The sequence below is a fragment of the Mobula birostris genome, chromosome 26 (assembly GCF_030028105.1).
Source record: "Mobula birostris isolate sMobBir1 chromosome 26, sMobBir1.hap1, whole genome shotgun sequence".
Classification (NCBI taxonomy): Eukaryota; Metazoa; Chordata; class Chondrichthyes; order Myliobatiformes; family Myliobatidae; genus Mobula; species Mobula birostris.
This window is the reverse complement of record NC_092395.1, coordinates 42,335,459-42,361,776: the sequence shown is the minus strand read 5'-3', so window position 1 is coordinate 42,361,776 and position 26,318 is coordinate 42,335,459. Positions and strand designations below refer to the sequence as shown.

Genomic DNA, 26,318 nt, shown 5'->3' with positions numbered 1-26,318 from the left:
ATTATAATTCTTTAAAAACTCAAGCAAGTACAGTTTAAATGTGAAGGTGTCTGCCTCGACCATTTAATCAATGAGTGAGTTTTTAACCACCTACTTGTTGTGAAGAAAAGGATTGGTTTTCAAAATTCTATTCAAATTATTCTGCAGATTAAAAAAAAATTCCCTTTAATTAAATCCCCCCCTCAGGCTTCTTTTTCCTAGAGCGAGAACTTAATTCTGAACTTTCTTCTTTTCTACCCATAATTAACACACCCTGGAAGTTAGATTGCAAATCCCTTCTGCATTCTCCCGCCATTTCAACTGAATTTGTAATTCCCTTTCACACCTCTAATGCTCAGTGCCTCCATAAGACCCTCTGTACCTCTTTGCTACTCAGTGTCTTTGTTAATTCTATCTGTACCCTCTCTGGAGCTGAGTCAACCTATAGCCATAGTGTGGTGATAGCATTGTACAAAGTATGCTAGCTGTGGCCAAACTCCATATTGTATACCCCCCTCCCCCCACCGGCTGTTACTTCAGAGACACTGCATTTGCTTTGATACCTTTAGTCATCTTTGGGCATACAATGCCAAAATCACTTTGTTCCACCGTATTTCTTGGAAGCTTATCTTTTATAATGTGTCCCTTACTTGTGCATCCTAGATGCATTATCTCACACTCAACAGACTGGAATTCTTTTCTGACTTTCTGTGCCCACCTTGATTATTAACCTGACACTTTCCCTGTGATCCTGAGGGCTTCTGTTTCCCCAATTTAATTGTCACATTGCTGAAATTCCTGTTTAGCAAGTTCCTTTTGTTCAGTGGTTAGACATGACTTTGGCTTAACAAATCCATGGTGACTGCTCTTGATAAACCTCTGCTGTGTAAGTGCTGATTTACACCATCACTATTTAATAATATGCCTTAGTCATTCATCCTAACCATTACTGTTTTTGTATTAGGATAACAGTACCACACATGAGCAATCTTTCAGACTTCTAACAGCACACCTATAGTTAAAGGGGTTTGGGAAATGGTAGAACCTCCATTCTTTCATCCCTTGGTTCCTTTACGAACCTGGGGTATATTTTATCTGGTGTTCCAACCTGGAATTTATCCACCTTTAAAAATGATAGGCAATCTCTATATCAAAGTGGAGCAACATATTTATGGAAAGAAAATAATATAAAATAAAATTTAATCCCTCTCTTTCAGATATTGTACACCACGTCATATAGATTTTGATGATCTTGAACGCAAATACTGGAAGAACTTGACCTTTGTTTCTCCCATCTACGGAGCTGATATCAGTGGTTCTCTGTATGACAGTGTGAGTAGAGGCACTTTTCGAAAAGAGCATGAATCTTTCTGTACAAATAAACCTTTAGTAGTTCCCCTTCAAATTCACCCTGCATGTGGCAAGTTGTGAATGCCTTTCTCAGGGTTTTGTTTCCTCTTTGTTCTAGGGATCATTATGGTTTTTCCCTTTCCTGAAAGAAGGGTTTGTGCCTTCTGTGTATCATAATTTGGAGTTATACCTTGCAACTTTTCATTGAGCATGCTGATTGTGAATGGTGTTTCAGAGGAAGTTCCGAGAAGCAGTGCACGATAATCCACAGCTACCTGTGTTACCTGTGGCTGCACCCAACATTACTGTCCTCCACATAGTGTTCAAAGCAAAAAAAAATCAAAATATAATGGATGGAGGGATTGCAATTACTTTATTTGAGATTTGTGAAGCAAGTGAATGAACAATGTGATCACGATATGCAAAACACTAGTAGGAGATGTGTCATTAAATTATAAAGGAAAATAGTCTCATATTGACAAAAAGCCCCTAAATATGTGAGAGGAACTATAAACTAGATCTTTCAATCTGCAGCTCAGCAGTTGTGGAATTGTTGAGCTGGCCACTATCTGACTGTGTGTTGATGAATGAGACAGTTCCCTCATTACATACTGGGAGCTAGAATATGCTGGTCTTCATATTGACCAGGAACCCTCCCCATTCAGTGACGGCTCTGCCAGGATTTGCTTACACCACAGGACTGACAACAAATGGAAGGCCTCTGGCAAAGTGAGTTTCTGGGAAAGAAAGGGTCTTGATAGGATTTGGAACTCTTGGGGAGGGGTGAAGTGATGTTTGTGCCTTAAATATTAGTTGACAAGGCAGAGGCTTTCTGGGCAAATCCAATTTGCATTTAACAGATTGGGGAGATACATCTCAGCAGAGCAACACTATCACCACTTTGCACGTCATTGGACATTTTTTTGTTCAATTGTGTTCTTTCTTGCATACTTTTTTTTAATGAAATGTGTTCAAATAATATGTATCTATGATGCTACAAGTTTTTCCATTGTATCTGTATATACATGTACTTGTGCATATGACAATAACCTCAACTTTGACTTTAAAACCCTTGTTTCTGAGTTGCGACATTTAAAGGAAAGCAGTTTCTTGGAAGGTTTATTTTATCTAAGAGGATGGGTTCTCTTATGAGCATAGGTGAGACAGGTTAGGTTGGTGTCCATTTGGGTTTAGAAGAACATAGAACATTACAGTGCAGTACAGGTCTTTTGTCCTACAATGTTGTGATGACTGCTTAACCTACTCCAAGCCTATACGAAGCTTGAGATTGTTTGGGTCAGTGACTTGTGGAAGAGTAATGTGCCAGACTTAAAAATCAAGCGAGGCTTGTCATGATTTTCTGCAGAGTTGGAGATTGTTTGGATTATTTGGAGTTAGTTAGGGCCAAAAAAAGAAGTTAGATTTAAGTGGACCAGTGATCAAGGTTGGAGTGGGCCGGGGGTTAGAATGGAGAGCTGAAGCTTTGGCTCATGAGGCTTCAGCAAGAAGAGGTAGAGGGCAAGTTGCTTTCCTGCTTTCTTTATTGCACAGTTAGAGCATTGGGAACGTCTGTTAGGATGGTGGAATGCTCTTATTATGGGATTTTGGAAGATAGGATGGTACCCCTGTGGCCATTCCCCTCAATAACAGGTATATTGTTTTGCATACTATTTGGTGGGGGATGGGGGTGGACAATGACCTAGCAGAGGAAAGCCGTGGCAGTCAGGTCTCTGGCACTGAGTCTGACTCTGTGATTCAGAAGGGAAGGGGGGAGAAGAAGTGAGCAGAAGTGATGGGGGATTCATTGGTTTGGGGAACGGAGAGGACAAGAATGAGATTCACAGATAGTATGTTGCCTCCCAGGTGCCAGAGTCAGGGACATCTTAAATACAGGCCATGGCATTCTTAAGGGGATAGGTGAACAGCCAGAGGTCATGGTCCACCTCAGTACCAATGACATGGGGAGGAAGAGTGACAAGGTGCTGCACAGTGAGTTAGGTTCTAATTGAAAGGACAGGAAGCAGCTCCAAGATGGTGATTTTAGGATTACTACCTGTGCCATGTGCTCGTGAGGCTTGAAATAGGAAGATGATACAATTTAACATGTGGCTAAGGAGATGGTGCAGGAGGGAGGGCTTCAAATTTTTGGATCGTTGGGTTCTTTTCCAGGGTAGTAATGGGGATAAGAAAATAGCGGATGAACTGAATAAGTATTTTGCATCAGTCCTCACTGTGGAAAACACTGGCAGTATGGTGGAAGTTTCAGGTTTCGGGGCATGAAGTATGTGAAGTTACCATTACTAGGAAGAAGGTTCTTGGAAAACTGAAAGATTTGAAGGTAAATAATTCACCTGGACCAGATGGTGTAGACCCCAGGGTTCTGAAAGAGGAGGCTGAAGAGATTATGGAGGCATTAGTAATGATCTTTCAAGAATCACTAGTTTCTGGAATGGTTCCGCAAAACTGGAAAATGTCGCTCCACTCTTCAAAAAGGGAGTGGGGCAGAAGAAAGGGAAATCTAGGCCAGTTAGACTGCTCTCAGTGGTTGGGAAGATGTTGGAGTCGATTGTTAAGGATGTGGTTTTGGGAGACTTGGAGGCACAGGATAAAATAGGCTGTAGTCAGCATGGGTTCCTCAAGGGAAGATCTTGCTTGACAGATCTGTTGGAATTCTTTGGAGAAATAATACGCAGGATAGACAAAGGAAAATTGGTTGATGTTCTGTACCTGAATTTGCAGAAGGCCTTTGACTAGGTGTCACATATGAGGTTGCTTAACAATGCGTGAGCTCATGGTATTACAAGAATGATTCTAGCATAGATAAAAGAGTGGCTGATTGGCAGAAGGCAAAGCGTGGGAATAAAGGGAGTCTTTTCTGGCTAGCTGCTGGTGACGAGGTACTCCACAGGCGTCTGTGCTGAGACAGATTCTTTTTATGTTGTATGTCAGTGATTTGGATGACAAAATTGATGGCTTTGTTGCAAAGTTTGCGGACATATTGAAGATAGGTGGAGGGGCAGGTAGTTTTGTGGAAGTAGAGGCACTACAAAAGGACTTGGACAGGTTAGGAGACTGGACAAAGAAGCGGCAGATGGAATACAGTTTTGACAAGTGTACGGTCATGCTCTTTGGAAGAAGAAATGAAAGGGTTGATTTCTCTAAATGGAGAGAGAATACAAATTAAACTGAGACACAAAGGGACTTGGGAGTCCTTGTGCAGGATTCCCTAAAGGTTAATTTACAGGTTGAGTCTGAGGTGAGGAAGGCAAATGTGATGTTAGCATTCATGTCAAGAGGACTAGAATATAAAAGCAAGGTTGTAATGTTGCGACATTAGAAAGCACTGGTGAGGCCTCACTTATAGTATTGTGAGCAGTTTTGTACCCTTTATTTTAGAAAGGACATTCTGAAACTGGACAGGATTCAAAGGATGTTCACGAAAATGATTCCAGGTTTGAACAGCTTGCCATATGAAGAGCATTTAATGGTTCTGGGCCTCTATTCACTAGAATTCAGAAGAATGAGAAGTGACCTAATTGAAACCTATCAAATGGTGAAAGGCCTTCATAGAGTGGATGTGGAGAGGATGTTTGGTGGGAGTGTCTAAGATCGGAGGACACGGCCTCAGAATAGTGGGGCATCCTTTTAGAACTGAGATGTGGAAGAACTACTTTAGTCAGAGAGTTGTCAATCTGTGGAATTTGCTGCCACGGGCAGCTGTGGAGGCCAAATCTTTTTGTAGATTAAAGCAGAGGTTGATAGATCAAGGCATGAAGGGACACAGGGAGAAAGCAGGAGATTGGGGATGAGAGGAAAAATGGATCGGTCATGATAAAATGGTGGAGCAGACTTGAAGGGTCAAATGGCTTACTTCTGCTCCTATATCTTATGGTCTTATGGAAAGTGAGATCTACCCAAACAGGATTGTTGGCATCTGAACTAGAGGGGGACCAGTATCCTTGTGGGAAAGTTTGTTAATGCTACTGCAGGAAGATGGGAACCAGATGCCAGAGCAGCTAGTGGAGTGGTTGTGGGGAAAAGAGATGCTAAGCTTGCATACGAAGATGTGAACTAAAATATTGAGGTGGGAATTATAGTGGTAATAATGCTCTTTGTATCTATTTCAATGCAATGAGTATTATAGATTAGGTAGATGAGCTTGGAGCATGGATTAGCATGTGAAACTATTGTTTTATTCCATTAGCAAGATTTAGTTATATGAGGGGCAGGAATAGCAGCTCAGTGTTCTGAGTTTCCATGGTTTTAGGCATGATAGAAGGGGAGGGATTAAAGGGGCAGTGGTGGCAATGCTAGTCAGGAAAAATTTCATGACGATGCTCAGACAGGACAGACTAGAGAGTTTGTCTACTAGGCTCTATGGGTGGAACTGATGATGTAAGAAAGGGATGAGCACATTAATGTGACTATATTATAGATCTTCCAGTAGTCAGTAGGTTTTAGAGGAGCAAATTTGTAGGATGATAGCAGGCAGTTGCAAGAAAAATAAGGTTGTAATAAGTGGTTTTAACTTTCCGCATATTGTCTAGCACTCCCACAGTGTAAAAGGACTTGGATGGAGTAGTTTGTTAAATGTGTTCAGGAAGGTTTCCTTAATCAATATATAGATGGCCCAATTAGAGGGGCCGTGATTCTGGGTCTCCTATTTAGGGAATGAGACTGGGCAGATGACAGAAGCGTATGTAGGGCAACATTTTGCATCTCGTGATCATAATTCTATTAGTTTCAAGATGAGTATGGAGAAGGATAAGACGTTTTCCTCGCATTGAGATTCTAAATTGGAGAAAGGCTGATTTTAATGGCATCAGAAAGGATCTGGTAGGTGGTGATTAGGGTAGCACTGAAACTGGATTAGGGTAGCATATCATCACACTGGGCCTCTTAACAGTCCAAATGAATGAGTTAACTTGCTTGAATTCTGCTTAAACTTGGGAAAAAAATATACATTAAGGAAACTACCAGTTGGTTGTGTACCTATGTTGATTAAATTATTTTTTTTAGAATCTTTTGTAGATGAAGTCTTAACTTCTTCTGTGAGATAACATTGGTCCTCTTTTTAATTTCAGGGTATTGTTTTTTGATCCAGATCAATATATCAATTGTATTTGTCATTGTTTAAATTCACCAGAGTGGGAGGAGTTGCTGTGCTGAATCTTGTTGCAGTTGCATTGATACAGATTTGGATTCCCTCATGACTCTTGACAGAATAGCAGATGGTGTGCTGTTAAGATTGACATGCCTTCTAATTAATTCATGTCTGTCCTTACAGTGAGGATTAAATAATTTATTTCTGTAATCCTTAAGAGATGTGGAAGCAGTAAAGATCTACACTGCAGACTCCATTACAGCTGTACTTTTCTTGAACTAAATAAAACATAAATTTGCTGTTTCAAAATATGATCAACTTTAATTGCTTTTAACTTATTTTAGTTGTCTGCATTTTAAGCGAATTACGCTCCTATTTTATATCAATAATTTTGTTATATTTGATTATGGCTACATACTCTACAGTACCCAAATATTGGGTTAAATTTGTGCATGTAGGCATTTGAACAGTGCGCCATGCAGATTCTACTACACATTATAGTGTAAGTACTAAGTGTCATCTGGCATCCTTAATTGTAACCTTTCCACTGCCACCATTTGTTACAGAACATTGAGGAGTGGAATATTGGAAATCTGAACACATTGCTGGATATGGTGGAGCAGGAGTGTGGAATTGTAATTGAAGGTGTGAATACTCCATACTTGTACTTTGGAATGTGGAAAACCACATTTGCCTGGCACACTGAAGATATGGATCTCTACAGCATTAACTATTTGCACTTTGGAGAACCCAAATCTTGGTAAGTTCAGATACTGCATGGATGCTGATTTGACAAGTTCTTTCACCACCAACCACTGTTACTCCATTAACTGCAAGTGTTTAACAACAAATAATTGTACACTGGCATATTTAAAGTCATTGCCATTTTGCCAAATGTTGGGTACATCAATTATCAGTCCTGACTATCTCACTCGATATTTTAGGATACTATATAGGTTTCTGCCAGGCCTGTGCTCCCTGCTCTGCATCAGTCACCAGGGGATAGTGTTTAAACTGTTGGAAGTTTCCTTGATCTATACTGGGGACTTTTGACTTCCTGGTATCTCTCCTGTTATAGGCAGCACCAATAAACCTAAGCTGGACCTTTACCTACAGTTTTGATTATAGGAATAATTGTGTTTTGCCAGAATAGGGATTGCACTGTTTTGCATTGTGTAGAAACCACTGTCACTGGCCACTGTCATTGTCACAGTAGGAACATTGTCATGCCGTAAGTAAATCTAGCAGGGATGAACCCAAGTGTGTAAAAATTGAGGCCTGTTTGACCTATGGTTTTCTGAATGGTAATAAGTATATAAATGTGGATAATTGTTTTTTACTGGTCATATTCCTTCAAGCTCAGTGACTGTAACTTTGGAAATATCTTTGGGCTATGATAGATACTTGTCTGTTGGGTGCTAATACTATATTCAGTGTTGACTTGTGTCGACTTGTGGTCGGTATTAACCTGGTAGATGCATACAGTAGACGTTTACATGGATTAGATTTTACTTCAGTTCACTATGCTTTGTAAGGAGTAAGGAATTCGATCACAAAATAACATAATACACATTAGCAGTGAGAAAGAAAAGGTTAGATTTCCTAAAGGGGCTTTCTTCAGAATTCCTGAAGCCTTGGTGAAAGAGGTTGGTGTTACAAGATGTCAGATTTGCACATAATTGCAATTCACACTGATTGTGGTTGTGTACTCCTGCCCGATGGGGACATGGCCCAACTTTTGGGAAATGTAACTTTCTAGAGGAACACAGCATGCAATTCTTCTGAAACTTGGTGAACGGAAGGTAAGTTGCAGTGTTCTGATTCCTACACCCAAGAGATGGAAATTCACCCTGTACCTTCTTGATTATGGGCCAGAGATATTTTTTTTGAGAGATCTGGTATAATAATACAAGGCATCTTAAAAGATGTTGGTTGAGGTCTTCAGGACTTGCTGAAAGCTTTATTAGTAGTGTCCTTGTCCCACTCACAGCATCATCCTGTGGTTGCTAATACTTTGACTAATCTTCAGTGTAAACCTTCTCCCTCCTGACGGTGCTATCCTGCTAGCTATCATTTATAGTAGCTTTACTGAAATTAAATATGAGTGCAATCCAGGGCTGTTCCTTACCACTGCTCTGTTTCAATGTACATGTGACAAATAAAGCTAATCTTTGCAGTGATTAGTATATTTCCTACCAGAGACCTGATTAAATTCGTACCTTCCTTCTGGATGCAGACAGTAATTCAGTGAGGCTTCCAGAAATGTGGGGCCAACCAGAGCTGGTAACACTGATCTTCCTCAATAACCAGCTTTAGGGTCCAAGGCTTTGCTTTTGAATTTGTTGCCAGGTTTTGATGTGGTCTTACTTCTTTTGGCTCATGAAAAATTATCAGAATCATTCCCGTTTTGTTGAATTTTGAGCTCTTGCTGATAAACTGACAGGCTCTCATAATTTTCTTTAAATTTACTGTATTTCACTGTAAGCTTAATGATAGTCAAACTTTCTGTGGTAGTTTTCAGTCACTTCAGTGGGACGAGTTGCCCTGCTTTTACTTAACAGATCTATTCCATCACATTATTTTAAATAGATCTTTGTGAAGAGACTGATGGAGGAATAAAAAGAGGTTTTTTTTAACATCTATTTTGCAATTGTTTACCCTGCTCAGACATCTGCCCATGCAGACTCCAAGTTACCAGTCATATCAATCCGAAATAGGTCTTTGATTTGAACTGATCAGCAAGTTCCCAGGTCTGTTACAGAAAGTTTTGAATTCTATGTCATGAAGAATAAACATTTTTTTAAGATACTAAAAAAATATACGGAAGTCCCTAATGTGTCATACAGTGCCTATAAAAAATGTTCACCCCTTGGATGTTCTGGTATTTTATTGTTTTACACCTTTGAATCACAGTGGAATCATTTTGGCTTTTTTTTGACACTGATCAACATAAAAGATTCTTTTGTGTCAAAGTGAAAACAAATATCTACAAATTGGTCTAAGTTTATTACAATTATTAAACACAAAATAGTTGATTGGATAATTACTCACCCACTTCAAGTCACTATTTAGTAGATGCACCTTTGGCAGCAATTACAACCTTGAGTCTCTGTGAGTAGGTCTCTGTCAGCTTTGCACATCTGGATACTGCAATTTCCCCCCATTCTTCTTTATAGAATTGCTCAAGCTCTGTCAGATTGCATGGGGATTAGCCCTTTTCAAGTCCAGCCACAAATTCTCAATTGGGTTGAGGTCTAGACTCTGACTTGGCCGCTCCTTGTTTTTAAGCCGTTCCTATGTAGCTTTGACTTTATGGTTGGGGTCATTGTCTTGTTGTAAAACAAATCTGCTCCCAAGTGGCAATTGGTTTTCCTCCTGGATTTCCCTGTATCTTGCTGCATCCGTTTTACCCTCTACCTCCACAAGCCTTCCAGGGCCTGCTGTAGTGAGGCATCCCCCAGCATAAACAGTATACTCTTTCATACACTTTCACTGCTACTTTGAGGGAATCAATGGATGTGAACTCCAAGATCTTTCTGTTCTTTCAGATTGCTAAGAATCCTGCCATTAACCCTGTACTTGCCTTCAATTTTGATCATCCAAAGTTCATCACTTCATACTTCTCTGGATTGAACTCTGTCATTTCTTAGCCCAATTCAGCATCCTGCCAGTCTTCCATTGTAACCTATGACAACCTTCTACACTATCCATGGCACCACCAACCTTCATGTTGTCTGTAAACTTACTAACGTACTCTTCCAGTTCCTCTTGCAAGTCATTTATAAAAATCACAAAAAGCAGAGGCCCCAGATTAGATCCCTGCGAAACACACAAGTCGTGAACCTGCAGGCAGAATACAGGTTCACAATCCCTTATCCGTAATTCTGAAATCCAAAAGGCTCCGAAAACCGAAGTTTTTTTCGCCAACAGCTGATGTCACTCAGGTGTGACATGGCAGTGCTAGCAGAGGCTGCCAGATGTCAGTTCTGGTTACACGTGCATTTGCTCTTTGCTGATATTTTGTGTTCACTGTTGACTTTGTGTTTAATTTCACTGTGAAAATGTCAAAAGGAGTTGCAGATACCCCTATGGGTAACAAGAGAAAAAGAGAAGGAAGCATCTATCAATTTCAATAACGCAGAAAGTGGAGTTATTGCAGAAGCTTGATCGTGGTGTGTCTGTGCGGCATCTTACTGAAGAATATGGTGTCGGAACTACCACTGTATATGATTTAAAGAAACAGAAAGACAAGTTACTGAAGTTTTATAGTGACAGTGATTCCAATAAGTCATTTACCATGTGTTTGAGTCGGTTCGTTTGAAATTGTATATTTTTGTGTTTTATTTTTTTTCTTGTCATTATTCCCTAAACAATACAGTATAACAACTATTTACATAGCATTTACATTGTATTAGGTATTATAAGTAATTTAGAGATGATTTAAAGTATACGGGAGGATGTGCGTAGGTCTGGAGCTCCACTGTGTCCTAAAGTCCACTGCACTGAGACAGGTTAAATAAGGGACTTGAGCATACGTGTTTTTTGGTATCCGCGGGGAGTCCCGGAACTAATAAGGAGGGATTCTGAATTCTGAAATGCAACTGGCCCCAAGGATTTCGGATAAGGGATTGTGGACTTGTACTTTCCAACTACTATTACCCTCTGCCTTCCATGAGCAAGCCATTTCTGAGCCCAGAGCCAAGCTTCCTAGATCCCATGCTTCCTGACTTTCTGAATGAGCCTACCATTGGTAACTTTGTTGAATGCCTTACTAAAATACATATCTACCACATCCACCTTTCTACCTTCAACAGTTTGTTTTGTCACTTCCTCAAAAAAGTCAGTCAGGCTTATGTGGCATGACCTGCCCCTCAAAGCAGTGCTGACTATCCCTAATCAAACTATGCTTTTCCAAATGCTCATAAAATCCTGTCTCTGAGAGGCATCTCCAACAGTTTGCCCACCACTAATGTAAGACCTTCTGGTCTGAAATTCTCACCATTATCCCCTATTAACATTTCTTGAACAAAGGGTGCAAATATCATCACTAAAGGCATAGCAGTCTCTTCCCCCGTTTTCCATAGTAACCTGGGGTATATACCATTTGGCTCTGGGGTCTTATCAATCCTCATGTTTTTTAAAGGTTCTAGCACATCCTCTTTCCCCTTTCTTAACCTGTTCTTGACATTTTCTGGCACATTTGCATGTTCTATGCAGTCCTCACATTTGTCAAGGTCCCTCTTACTGGTGAATACTGAAGCAAAGTATTCATTGAGGGCCTCCCCTACCACCTCTGACTCCAGGCACGTTTCCTCTTTTATCCCTGTTCGGTCCTACCTGACTCTAGTCATCCTCCTGTTCTTCACGTATGTGTAGAACACCTGAGAGTTTTCCTCAGTCTTACTGGCCAAAGCTTTCACTTGTCCCCTTCCAGCTCTCCCAAGTCTCTTCTTCTGCTCCTTCCTGGCTACAATAAAATTCTTAAGAGCCCTGTCTAATCCTTGCTTTCTGTACCTTAAGTATGCTATCTTCTTCCTCTTGACTAAATTTTCCACCTCTCTTGTTAATCATGGTTACTTCACCCTGCCATCATTTCTCTGCCTCAGTGGGACAAACGTTTCCAGAATCCTTAGTGTGTTAAACAACCTGCATATTTCCATTATACATTTCTCTGACATCTTTTCCCAATTTACTCTCCCAAGTTCCTGCCTAATAGGATCATAATTAGCCCTGCCCCAAATAAATACTTTTCTATACTGTCTGTTCTGATGCTTGTCCAGGGCAATGTTAAAGTTCAGGAAGTTGTGGACACTGTCTCTGAGCTGCTCACCTACTGAGGGATCTGTCACCTGACCAGGTTCATTGTCTAGTACCAGATACAGTATGGCCTCTTCTCTCGCTGGCCTGTCTACATCTTGTCTCAGGGATCCTTCCTGTACAATCTTGACAAATTCTGCTCTACCCAAAATTTTTGCACTAAGGAATTGCCAGTCAATATTAGGGAAATTGAAGTCATCCATGACAGCCTTCCTTTTTTGCTTCACTCCAATATTTGCTTCCCAATTTGCTCCTCAGTGTCCCTGGGGGCCTAGAATATACTTTCAATAGAGTGATTGCTTCCTTCCTGTTTCTGATTTCCACCCACACTAGTAGATGACCCCTCCATGACTTCTTCTCTTTCTGCAGTTGTGATACTATTTCCAATTATCAATACCACTCCCCCACCTCTTCTATCTCCCTTCCTGTTCCTTTTGAAACATTTAAACCGTGGAATATCCAGCAGCCATTCCTGCCCTTGTGACAACCAAGTCTTTGTATTGGCAACATTGTCAGAGTCCCTTGTTCTGGAAACTTCTCACATTAAAGTAAATGCACTTCAACCCACCCAACTGACTGCATTTATGCCCTATCCACTGCCTATCCTTCCTCACAATCTCTCTACATGTTACATTTACCTGTGCATCAACTGCTCCATCTTCTGACCTACCATTCTGGTTTACATTTCCCTGCAAAACTAGTTTAAATCCTCCCAAGTAGCTCCAGCAAACCTGCCCACTAGGACATTGGTCCCTCTCTCACTTTTATGTGGCAGAAGAGACCCCAATGATCCACAAATCTATAACTCTGCCTCCTGGACCAATTCTTCAGCTACACATTCATTCGCCACATTGTCCTATTCTTTTCTCCACTGGTGTATGGTGCAGGCAGCAATCCAGAGATTACTACCCTTGAAGTCTTGCTTTTTAGCTTCTTTGCTAGGTTCCTTGCTAACTTCCAATATTCACTCTTCAGGACTTCGTCCCTTTTCCTAGCTATTTCTTTGGTACCAATATGTACCACAACTTCTGGCTGCTCACCCTCCTCCTTAAGAATGCTTAATCTGTAGATTTGATCTGAGAATTTCCTGTCTCTGGCATTTGGGAGGCAACATACCATTCTGGAGTCCCTTTAATGTCCACAAAGTCTCGTGTCTGCTCCTCTAATTATTGAAACCCCTACTACTACCTATTACTACTGCTTTCCTCTTCTTCCATGCATCCTTTCTGAGCCATAGAGCCAGACTTGGTTGCTGCGGTTTTCCATTGGTAGGTTGGTTTCCTCCCCCCCCCCCCCCCCCGCCACTGGCTGGCTATTTATTTTCCCTCTCCTGACAGTCACCCAGTTACCTGCCTCCTGTGACTTTGGTGTGATAATCTCCATGAAGCTCCCATATGTGAGTCTCTCATGCTTCTGAATGATCTGTAGTTCATTCAGCTCCAGCTCCAGTTTCCTAACATGGCCTGTAAGAAACTGCAACTGGGCACATTTTGCAGATGTAATCATCTGGGACACTGGAGGTCTCCCTGACTTCCCACATCATGCTAGGAAACCATAGAGATATTCATATTTATGCCACATCAGTGATCTCCAGTCATGTTCCTACTTCCCAATGTTGGAGGTGATGTTGTACACTCTTTTCCAAGTTTTTGACTTAGGTTGGGGTACTTTCAGTAGTAATAAACCAGAGGAAGAGTGGTCTTGCACAGGGAAGAAAGGAAGAGGCTAAGTGGTGGGGTGCAAGAGAGAAGAAATCATTTGTAAGGATTGGAAGGAGGAGTACTGGAGTAAGGGAACACTGAAGGAGACAAGCTTCATGGAAAGGAAAGATGAGGTCAGTGATGCAGATTGGATGGGGGAAAGTGAATGCGAGCTGGAAGCATTGGGCGAGAGTATAAGTGCTTCAGTCAACCCATGTGTATACTTCACGATATAAATGCAAACTGAATGCCTCGTTGTATTTTGCTCCACTCTAGGTAGCAATGATTTTTGATGTGAAATGGGTGTAATTCCAGTTTATTCCACTTGGGGATGCTGTTGTGTAGGGAATTCTGAAAAGACTGCTTTGTGTTCAGAGCAGCATCTTTCTTCATCCTCTCCACCATCGCTCTCCCTTGTGCTTCTTCCCCCAAAACAATCTCATCGCAATCCATTGAATGAATTATTAGTAATGTAACCATGAAGAGACTAAGTTTTCAGAACATTTATTTAAAGTTGGAGAGGGTGAGGGGATCATTTTTATCATGCTAATTTTATTTTTGTGGTTTTGTGCATCAGTGCTGTAGGCAAATTTCTTGATTTCTGGTATATTTACTATTTTTTAACATTAGACCTGACAAAATATTTTGAGGGTAAAATTTTTTTTTGGAGTTCAAGCTGATTTGAAAATACTGCTCAGTGTTACCTCCCGGAATCGTGCACAGCACTGTTTTATTAGGCCATCTTCTGGGATTACAGATAACTTATTTCTATTTCAGGTTCTGAGAAGACTGAGGCTAGTTTGGAATCTGCAGACCACAGGCGGGACGGGAAATGCCTGCTGGGTGGGGGTGGCGATGGGGAGTTGTTCATGAGTTGGTCAGGGTTTCTGTCTATTCCTGATGCATGAAATTGGTGCTGTCACCTCTATTTGAGAGGTCACAGGTCAAGTATTCCCACATGTTGTTGTCTGTTCCTCAATAAAGCTATGAGAGCATTTCTAAATCTTGGTGATCTCTTTATTTCAAAGCTTGAAATGGAGAGCTTGCTTCAGGAGTTTATTGTCAGATATACAAATGACACAGGTTGTATAATAGATCCAATTTAGATCCTTAGTGATGGGGCTGTTGGTTTGGCAGAGGATGCTGTTCTCTTTCCCTCCGGCATTTGGGATTTTGGGCAAACAGTGTTGTGTCTGCAAATTGCCTTTTAATGCCTACTGTTTCCCTTCAAGTCTTGGCAGCATATGGAAGATCAGGATTCCTGTAGCCCAGTAAACCAGGGGTTTTGTGTTGTATTTGAGCTCAGGATCTTCACACCCTTTTCTCCAGTTGGCCAGAGACTTCACTGAGAGCTGGCTTCTGAGATATGGGAAGTAGTCCATGTTTTTCCAGGGTCTCATTGTAAATGTTCTTTGACGCAGAACATGGTAATGTACAGTGGAGGCAATTGGATGAGGACTTCAGTGGATGCTGACTGCTGGACCCACTTTTGATCAACGAGTTCATGAGGGCTTGGAGCTCAGCCTCCAAACGTTCATAAAGGAAAACATTGTTCTGTAGCTCAATTGCAGATTTTATGGAGAGTTCAGCTCTGGAGTGTTGATGTTGTGGATTAAATAGTTTCCTATTATTCTGTGGATTAGCTCCACTTCAGTGGGAGGATGGAGGTGCAGCAAAGTAACTTCAAAGACTGGGGGGGAGGGGTGGGATGGGGAGAGAAAGGTGTTTGGGCATTAGCATAGACTTGCTTGACATAAGCTTGCTCTTAAGACTGGTTCGATTGTGCCCCCAAGTGTGTATGATTTACGAGGAGGAAGTTTCTTAGGAGTAATATATCAATTGAAGCTGAGTACCAGGGGTTCAAAGTTCAGTGATTGCTTTCAAGGTAAAGATAGTCTTGTGATCACAAGAGTCTTTCAACAGTTTATTTTATGTCCTTTGTATGTCTTTTTCATAATTGTGCAAATTAAGTCGTGAGATGCTGTGGTCGCTTTCAGTAGAGAGATGGGGAAGGAGTTTCTTACTGGTATGTGATACATTTCAACAAAAATGATTTGGAATACTGAAATGCTTTCTGCAGAGGTTGTTATAATGCAGGAAATCTAGTTAAACAATGTTAACAGTTGAAAGACTCATTCAGGATTTATGGCAGAATTGCTGAACAATAGGAAAGTAATTTCAGGAGTGGAATTGTCTGCTTGGCTGTGCTGTCTGTATTGAATATTACTTGGCTGCTGCACATTTGTTCTTATAGCAAAAGGAATAAAATCCATCTGTTTCATAAAGTGGTGGTCATTCACCATCCCATCAAGCAGATTGTACTTACTGCTCTGAAAGGTAGTCTATTGCAGAATATAGATTATTGTGTCCCTGTTGAATGTAAAACTGTCTTGCCTCAGTGCACACACAGACATACATACAGTAGTTGTTTGTTCAAATTGGAGAATTTCCTTTGTTCCATTAAGGTTATTGTCATGATTAGCCTGTGAAAATCGCCATAGGGCAGTGCTGTGTTTTTCTACAATATTGAGGTCAGGAGCTCCATTCCAGTAATGTATTGTGAAGCAACCTGTAATGGTATGGAAGATAAAATTATTGAGGTATGTGTAAACATTGTTGATTGTCAGTATGTTAAGATTAGTTGCTATTGTATCAATTACTAAATCAGTTATCTGCAGCATGGAAAATGAAGGTGGGTATGGTTTCAGTATAAAAGACTGGGAAGTTATGAAATCTACTAAAAATGTTCAGTTACAGGTTTTTTTTTAAAATGTTGTGTTAAGGAAATGTACTTCTTCCCCAGACACACAAATAACAGAGCTGTCTGCCCTTGCGGGAAATTAGATTGAAAAGTTTGCCATGTTTTCTGAATGGTGCACTGGGTTTGTATTTCTTTTGTGTAATTTCATTGTAACAACATTGTAAATGTAAATCTTTTTGTGTAAGAGCTGATTTTGCTTGGCTATTGGACATTTTCCTCTTGAATTTTTACAGAAGGTTTATTTGGGTTGGTTAACCAAAGGTTCTTAAGTTTTATTTAGTAACAGATTCACACAACATGGAGACAGACCTTCGAGCTCACTATTCAGACTTGTATGTACTACTCCTTTTCTATTTCTTGGTCTTTTATGCTGAGGTATTTTTAGTCATACGCATATGAAATTTCAAAGAAAATTGTGGATTTGACAATTATTGATTAGAAAAATAATTCTACATGTACTTATTTGATCCATAATGTATACAACTCCTTGTATAAATTAAGGACCAAAAATATCCATTGAAAATACCGAAGCTTAGGTTCTATCTATGGCTTAAAAAGATTACCTGGATCCAGCTTATCTGAAGTTCTCATAATTTTAAACACCGTCATCATCTTTGCTCAGTTTTGTAATTTGAAGAGGGAAAAGAACTCAGTTTTTATTGGAAACAGTGGCTCCCAGAATCGTGTGCAGATTTTTTTGCATTGTGGGTAAAGGTAGCACTGGTCTGCTAGAGGTGTTACTAGCATTAATTTGTTTGCAAAAAAAAAGGCTTTGAATTGAATTGACTTTATTTCTTACATCTTTCGCATACATGAGGATTAAAAATCTTTATGTTAAGTATCCGTCTGAATGTGCAATGTGCAAATTATAGTAATTTGTAATAAATGGTATGTACGATAAGATATACAACAGCTTAAAAATACCATTGTGTCAGTGTGGATTAATCAGTCTGATGGCCTGGTGGAAGAAGCTGTGCCGGAGCCTGTTGGTCCTGGCTTTTACGCTGTGGTACTGTTTCCCAGATGGTAGAAGCTGGAACAGTTTGTGGTTGGGGTGACTCGGGACCCCAATCAATGATCCTTTGGGCCCTTTTTACACACCTGTCTTTGTAAATGTTCACATCTACAGATGTGCTGGGCTGTCCGCACCACTCTCTGCAGAGTCCTGCGATTGAGGTAAGTACAGTTCCCATACCAGGCAGTGATGCAGCCAGTCAGGATGCTCTCAGTTGTGCCCCTGTAGAAAGTCCTTAGGATCTGGGGACTCGTGCTGAACTTCTTCAGCCGTCTGATCACACAGGCTGTTTATATTGTCGTTTCACTGCCTTGATGACTTTGCATAGATCATAGCTGCATTTCTTGAGTTCCTGGTGGTTACTGGCGGCAAAACTGGTGTCTTGTGTGATGTGTGCAGTGTACCCGTAACTACTGACCAGGTTTGGATAGACCCTGACCGATTTTTGTGGGCAACATCCTTGATGCACTTCCGGACGAAGCTCGTGACTCCTTCCGTGAACTCGGAGACATCCTCATCACGAAAGACATTCCAATTGATGTCATCAAAGCAGTCCTGTAGCGCGGAGACTGATTGGTCGGACCAACAGTGAACAGTTTTATCTATGGCCGCCTCTTGTGTCAGCTTCTGCCTGTATGTGGGCAGAAGCAGGATGGAGGAGTGGTCAGACTTCCCAAGTGGTAGACAGAGGAATGCTTTGTAAGCATTGTGGAAGGGGGAGAAAAAGTGGTTGCGTATGCTGTCTCCCCATGTGCTCACCTGGATGTGTTGACAAAACTTTGGAGAGACTTTAGTCAGCAGCGCTCAGTTAAAGTCTGCAGTGATGATGAAAGCAGCCTCCAGGTGTGCAGTCTCCAGGGTGCTGATGGCCTTGTACAGTTCCTTGAGAGCTAGTCAGTATCAGCTTGTGGCCGAATATACACAGCTGAGATAATAACAGCCGTGAACTCTCTAGGCAGTCAGAAAGGTCTGCACAGCAGCACCAGGTACTCTAGATCCAGGGAACAAAAGGATTTGAGGGCGTGTACACTCTGGGGGTCACACCAAGCATTATTGACCATGAAGCATACCCCACCTCCTTTACTCTTCCCAGAGAGGGTTTTTGACCTGTCCACCTGGAACAGGGAGAACCCGGGGGCTCGATGGCACGATCCAGTATTTCCTCCATTAACCAGGTCTCCACGAAGCACAAAACATTACATTCCTTTGTTTCCTGCTGGTAGGGGATTCTGGCTGTCAGTTCGCACAGCTTGTTGTCCAGGGACGGAGCGTTAGTCAGGGGTATGCTAGGGAATGGTGGCCGATTAGCACACTATCTCAATCTCACCAGGACGCCGGTCCTTCTCACTCGCCTCTGGCGCTGCTGCTGAGGTAGCAACGAGCCTCCCATGGATCGTGTAAACAGGGGTTCCCAGTGCAGAAAAGGCAGCATGTTGTGGGTAAATGCTATCTTCCTGATGTTCAGAAGTCAGTCGATCATATCTGATGTGACTATCAGCTTCTCGAACAAGAAATACGAAGGAACTTGCAGAAATTAGCAGTGCACTCTGAAGCTGGTACGGAGCTCGCAACATGGCTGCTGTTTGTGGCGCCATCTTGACACGGGCTGCATAATTGATAATTCAAATTGGGCTCATACGGGTGAATAGTTAAAATACTGTGATTTGTATTGTTTGAATCACAGCAAATAAAAGGAAAATGCAAGCACACAGTGAATGGTTGTCAACTAGAGAAGATGGAGGGAGAAGAAACCATCTTGGGTACATTGTGGTGATGCAGCACAAGGATTTGATTTTGTTCCTGTTTTAACCTTGTTTCTGTGTGACCTTAAAGATCATTTTTGGATTACTTGTCATCGAGATTATTTTTTTATTGAAATGGTTAGACAAGAATGATGGGGATAGATGTAATTGTTTTCCTTTGATCCATGTTTTCAAAATGCTAAAAGAAGTGGCTAACATCGACATAAGCAGATTATTGAAATTCATCTGTGATTGAAAACCAACAGGCAGAAAAAAAGTTTAAAGTAAAGTTTATTATCAGAGTATGTACATGTTATTGCATATAACCCTAAGATTCTTTTTCTGCAGGCATACTTAAATAAAATCATTAAACGACAACCTCAGAGCCTTCAATGGACTGTTATCATACATTAGATTTCAGTTAATTGGGCCATCAGTTAATTGAGGCAGCTGGTTATTTGGGACAACTTTTAAAGAACAAAATCAAATCGAGAAAATTACCCGGATTCCCTTCATTTATTTGGGACACTATGCCACTTAATTGGGACGGAGACTTGCCAAACAGGTTCTTACTAGTGTCAGTCGAGTGCTCCTGTGTGGCAGTTGCAGTGCCTTGAAAAAATATTCAGCCTCCACAACCATTTTCACATTTTACTGTCTCATTTTTAAAATTTAAAATATATCGAAGTAGGATTGAGCAAATCTACAAAACATTGTACATCATGTCACATAAAAAGAAAAATTCCAAAACCTGCCATTTTTTTTTTCAAAATTAAAAACCAAAATTGTGAGGCTGAAAAATATTCATCCCCTTTGTTAATTACTACACTAACTTTCCTCAGGTACAATACTGTATATTACTTTATCAACTCAACCAATTTGTTGATGTAGAAAATTGGAAGATCACCTGTTTTCAATGAATTCATTAAATAAATACCCCCTGCCTCTGTAAGGTCCAACAGTATGATAGATTTTCAACAGACCAAACCAACTGAAGACAACAAGAGCATTCACGACAAGGCAGGGAAATAATAACAGAGAAGCACTAATTTGGGGAAGGGTATAAGACCATCTCAGAGGCATTGAGCATACATCAGAGTTCAGTGCAGTCCATAGTGGAAAAAATAGGAAGCCACAGCCACACTGCCTAGGTCAGACCACCACCACTTAGTCACTGGAGAAGAATGGCACTTGTAAGAGAGGGTACTGTGACACCAACAGTCATTCTGAGTGAGATGGAGAAGTCAATGGCTGCAGTTGGAGATGAAGTTCATGGCTTCACAATCTCTAAGGCCTTGCACTAAAAGGATATGTATGGAAGAGTGGCAAGGAAGAAGCCCTGGCTTTTTAAAAAAAAAAAGCATATCCTTGCTCGTAAAGACTTTGCATAGCATCACTTAGAAGATACTGTAAAGATGTGGAAGATGTATTTTGTGGTGGGATGTAATATGATGCATCAGCCAGGTAACATCATCCCCACTATAAAGTATGGTGGAGGTGGCATCATGCTATGGGGATACTTTTTGGCAGCGGGAACTGGAAATCTGGTCAGGATTGCTGAGAAGATGAATGCTGCTAAATACAGAGAAATCCCAGATAAAAATTTGCTAGTCTCTACTAAAAAGCTTAAACTGAGGAGGCAGTTTGTCTTGCAGCAGTACAACTCAAAGCATACTGCCAGAGCAACCATGGAGTGGCTTCAAATGAAGAAAATTGATGTCCTTGAATGGGCCCAGTCAGAGTCCTGACCTTAACCCCATCGATCATTTTAGGCAAGACCTCAATATTGCTGTCCACCACCTCTGCCCAACTAACCTGGCACAGCTTGAGTAACTTTGCAAGAAGTATGAGTCACTTGCAAATAACCAGAAAAGGCTCCCTTTATTCCACTCTTTGATTCCTGCCAATTAGCCAATCCTCTATCCATGCTAGTATCTTTCCTGTAATAGCATGGGCTCTTATCTTGTTAAGCAGCCTCATGTGGCACCTTGTCAAAGGCCTTTTGAAAATCCAGGTGCACAGCATCCACAGATTCTCCATCTATTCTACTCGTTATTTCTGAAGAATTCCAACGGATTTGTCAAGCAAGAATTTTCCTTAAGGAAACCATGCTGACCTGGCCAGTTTTATCATGTGGTTCCAAGTATCCTGAGATCTCAACCTTAACAATTGACTCCAACATCTTCCCAACCGCTGACATCAGGCTAACTGGCGTATAATTTCTTTCCTTCTGCCTCCCTCCCTTAATGGAGTGACATATACAATTTTCTAGTCCTCCGGAGCTATTTTAGAATTTATTGATTCTTGTAAGATCATTACCAATACTGTACCTCCAGCAATCTCCCCAGCCATCTTTCAGAACCCTGGGTTATTGTCCATCTGGCCCATGTGATTTATCCACCTTCAGACCCTTCAGCTTCTCTAAAGCTTCTTCTCTCTAGTAATAGCAATTGCACTCACTTCTTTCTGCCACCCGGCACTCTTGAACTTCTGGCACACTGCTAATGTCCTCCAATGTGAAGACATGCAAAATTCTTATTTACTTTGTACACCATTTCTTTGCCCCTCTTCAGTGTAATTTTCCAGTGGTCTGATATCTACTCATTGCCTTTCTATTATTCTTTTATATATCTGATAAAACAAACTTCTGGTATCCTCTTCGATATTATTGGGTAATTTGCCTCATTTTTCATCTTTTCCCTCCTTATGGCTTTTTTTAGTTGCCTTCAGTTGTTTTTTATTAAAGCTTCCCAGTCCTCTAGCATCCTACTAACTTTGCTCTAATATATGCCTTCACTTTGGCTTTTACAAGGGGTGATTGATAAGTTCGTGGCCTAAGGTAGAAGGAGTCAATTTTAGAAAACCTAGCACATTTATTTTTCAACATATTCCCCTCCTACATTTACACACTTAGTCCAGCAGTCGTGGAGCATACGAATCCCTTCTTCGTAGAAGTCGGCATCTTGAACCTCCAGAAAGTGGTCCACAGCAGGGGTGATTGATAAGTTCATGGCCTAAGGTGCAAGGAGGTAAGTTATTAACTTCAAACTTTCTGCATAATCGCTCAGAGTTGAACTGCACATGCTTGTAATGAGAGCTGTATAACGCATCTCCTTCTACCTTAGGCCACAAACTTATTAATCAGTTTTATGATACTGTAGTATTGTTGGTAGTGTTCTAATTTGTTCTATATTTCATTTAAATACATTATTTGCTGCTAAGTTAAACAGTAGTTTGTCCTTTTAATAACTTTTTAACTATTTCCATGAAACTTTGGCTAATTGAAGTAGCTGCTTAATTGGGCCAAAACGTTCCGGTCCTGATGTGTCCCAATTAACCAGAGTCCTCTATATTTAATTGATTCCCAACATCACTGGGAAATGTACGTGTGAACTCTGGAGACTGACAGTGAGTAAGTGTACTTGTTGAATGGATGAACCGATGGAGTTTGATGCACACTCACCAGGAATCAGATGGTCAATCAGTTAACTTGATTAACTACAGTAGCTGATAATTTATTTCAAAGTCTGTGATAGAATTAATCTGGTTCTAAAATGGCTACCAAGTCATGCAAAGAGAATTCAAGGAGACAGTCGATCTTCCAATTCAAGAAAGATTAGGAAATAGACCAAAAGATATGCATCAAGGATTTAAAAACTAAAAATGTTATTAAATGGGAGAATGGGGGGAAAACTGATGCAATATGGTACTGAAATTTGGAACTAAATGTATTCATTAGACACATGTTTTGGGGATTGAGGAGGAAATTCTACTGGCCCATAAGTTCAGTTCAGGATCCCAAGAAATTATGTATTTTCCTCAGGAGATTAATTGGCCACTGATTTAAGTGATCATTTCCACAATGACAGTTTCACTAGGCTGTATTTATCTCATCTCCGGAGTTGATACTAAGAATTCTGAAAATCAGTTCTCTTAAAAACAAAATTGGAATATATGTAAGTAAGTACATGTTCGGCACAGCATTGTGGGCCGATTGTCATGTATTGTGCTGTAGGTTTTCAATGTTTGGCATGATCACATCAATGCCTGATGTTTTAAGATTTGACTAAATGAGAACCAGTGAAGGATTTCAATTAAAAACTGAATAGATTTTTATCAATGTTAGAATGGATTATATTTATGCAGACAGGAAAAATAGGAAACTGGCACAGCAAAGGTGCAGATCACAGCAAATGAATGTTACTGCTACACAAAGCTGTTGTAATGGCTTGGTGAGTCATTGAGTCTGATGTTTCCAGGTTTAAGCACCACTCTGTGTTGATCTGGCTGTAGAGTCAGGTGTGGATAACAGTGAAAACGGATTGACTTGGCTATGATGACTTGTATGATTAGTAACTTAATGCCAATTATCAAGAAGCCCAAAATGAATGATCTCTTAGAGAAACGTACTAGCATTCATGCTTTCATTTTGGTAAGAAGTTTTCTCATGTGTTTGCAGAGTGAACATCTGGCAAAGCCACCATTTACTGCCTATTCCTAATTGCTGTTGACAGGTGTAGTGCTCATTGTCTTTTGGGTGATGTACAGTGGGAATAATTGGCTAGTTTAGGAATCGTCGAGTTGCCTGGCATCTGAGCCTCTTGTACAGTCCTAGTGCTTCCACCACCTGGTTATGAAGGAAGGCATCATGCAGCTAGGAAAAAATGCCGAAATTTACTTCATAAAATTCTTTGATTTGGATGATGGTTTACTATTTTCTGGATTTTTCTGTCTGATGGCTTCAGTTAATCAAGTAAGGTTTACATTAGGTGATTAAAAGAGGAATAAATATTATGCCTGGCATTTTTCTTTCATTTTATATCAAACCTTTTCAGTATCATTTTATGAATTTATTTTGTTTTGACGGACAAAATAGTAGCAATTAAAGTAACAGGTTTTATTTTTGTAGAGATTGAAAGCTTTATATCTTTTCTGAAAGTTTCAAATTAAAACAGAAAATAGTGGAAATTCTCAGCAAGTCAGGCAGCACCTAGGAAAAGAGAAACCAAATGCGTGTCTCATATGGAAGCTAGGTAACTTTGTTTCCCTTTCTACAGATACTGCCTGATCTGAGAGTTTCCACCTTTTTACGTCATTAGTTTCAAACTCTTTGGAAGCTCCAGGGTTGCGAAAAGCAACATAAATGTGGGTTCTGTTTCTTTAAGCATTTGGCAAACGCTTGACTGCAGATACCCATGTCAGAGGATGCAGCATTCCACACAACACTTCTTTTTTTTTCTCTTAGAAATAAATTACTTGAATTAATTAAACTAGATTTTGTAGATAATTAAAACATCTTGTAAATGCCATGGTTTTTTGTACATCACAGTAATGAAAGCCTATGGTTAATCTCTTTAATTCACACTCCCTGGGATAGCTTTATTGTCCAGCAGATGACTTGGTAAGTATCAGTGTCTTTTTTTAAAAAAAAAATCAGTATCTGTCTTAATACACAGAAATAATATATACAAAGGAAGTAGATTTGTTTACAAAACTCTGCGCTATCTATGTACACATTGAGAATGTTGAAACTTTTATAAACTGAAATGTTTTAGTTTGGCAATTGGTGTGACTCTGCAGTCCAATATGATAGTGATATGAACATGCATGCGCACACCAAACATTATACTGTACACTTAAAAGATGCATTACACCCTGCTGAAAAAAATGACATCATTGCATTCATCTCCTGCGGCCCCACTACTTAAGCGGACAGCATTATAAGGAACCATTGCTTATAACAAAGTACTTGAATACTCTTGTTTTCAAGTATGAGTGATTTCTTCTGGTGCAAGCAATCATTCATTTTTACCTTTATCTGTGAAGTGTTTAGAATAATTTTTCCTGGTGGTATTATGCATTATGTGTAGATGGAAAGAGGAGAGTTTGGACTGTGGTTTGATTGCTGGCATCAAACAGTGTTGCAATTCCAGCTTATCCTTCTTTCAAAAGGAATGGTGCTCTGTTAGGGAGTCACTATGGTTTTATTGCAGATTGTTGATGAAGACGTTCTGTATTAAGAAAGGCGCTGAGAAATGAGAGCATGAAAAGAAAGCTGAGAGAACAGTGGATGGGTCCACTGCTTCCATTGGATGGGTAGTCATTGTTAACACTTCAAAATGAAACAGAAAATGCTGGAATTACTCAGCAGGCTTGCAAGATCAACAGGCAGAAATAAAGATGAAGTTCTCAGGTCAAATTCTTATTATGAGCACTGGCAAAAAGATAGATGTAAAATAAGTTCTTTGATGCATGAAAAGAGATGAGATTTGGAACGAATACAATGAAAGGTCTTTTGATAGGATGCAGATTGATGGAAATGAAATGAAAGCTAATATGGGTGACAGTGGGATGAAAGAGGGTGTCGGAACCATTACTGTATAAGAAAATGTAGGTCTAAGGGGAGTTGTAAGTAGGAGAGGACAAGCAATTGTTTGAAGTAAAAACTGAAAATGCTGGAAAAGCTCAGCCGATCAGGTGATATTTGTGGAAATAAAAGTAGTTAATATTTCAGATTTTAAAAAAACTTCCTAATTTGTCACGATTCCAATACTTTCTATTTCAGGTTTCCACCGTCTGTAGTTTTTTTTGATTTTTCCATTATTTGACACGGTCAGCAGAATATAAAAAGCCTAATAATGGAATTGTTGATTGGCTGAAATTTAATGCCGAGTCTGGAAAGTTGTAATGTACTTACACAGCAAGGAAGACGCTGTTCCTGAAGTTTGGGCTACATTGGAGGGAACTGGGCAGAAAAAAGATCAGGCTTAATGAGCAGCTGGAAACAGTGACCAAGGACTGTGGACTAAATGGTGGCATTCTGCAAAGAGTCACCCAATCTGTTTGGTTT

At 40.3% G+C, this 26,318-nt stretch overlaps 1 protein-coding gene across 4 annotated transcripts in view; it reads left to right on the top strand.

Moving 5' to 3' along the window:
- The window catches only part of kdm4b (lysine (K)-specific demethylase 4B), a 550,987-nt gene that overhangs the window by 110,237 nt on the left and 414,432 nt on the right, over positions 1-26,318 (top strand). For all 4 annotated transcript variants that reach the window (XM_072244640.1, XM_072244641.1, XM_072244642.1 and 1 more), the window contains 2 exons: positions 1,197-1,311; positions 7,000-7,193. In XM_072244640.1, coding sequence (XP_072100741.1) covers positions 1,197-1,311; positions 7,000-7,193 — 309 coding nt within the window. The remainder of the gene's footprint in view (positions 1-1,196; positions 1,312-6,999; positions 7,194-26,318) is intronic.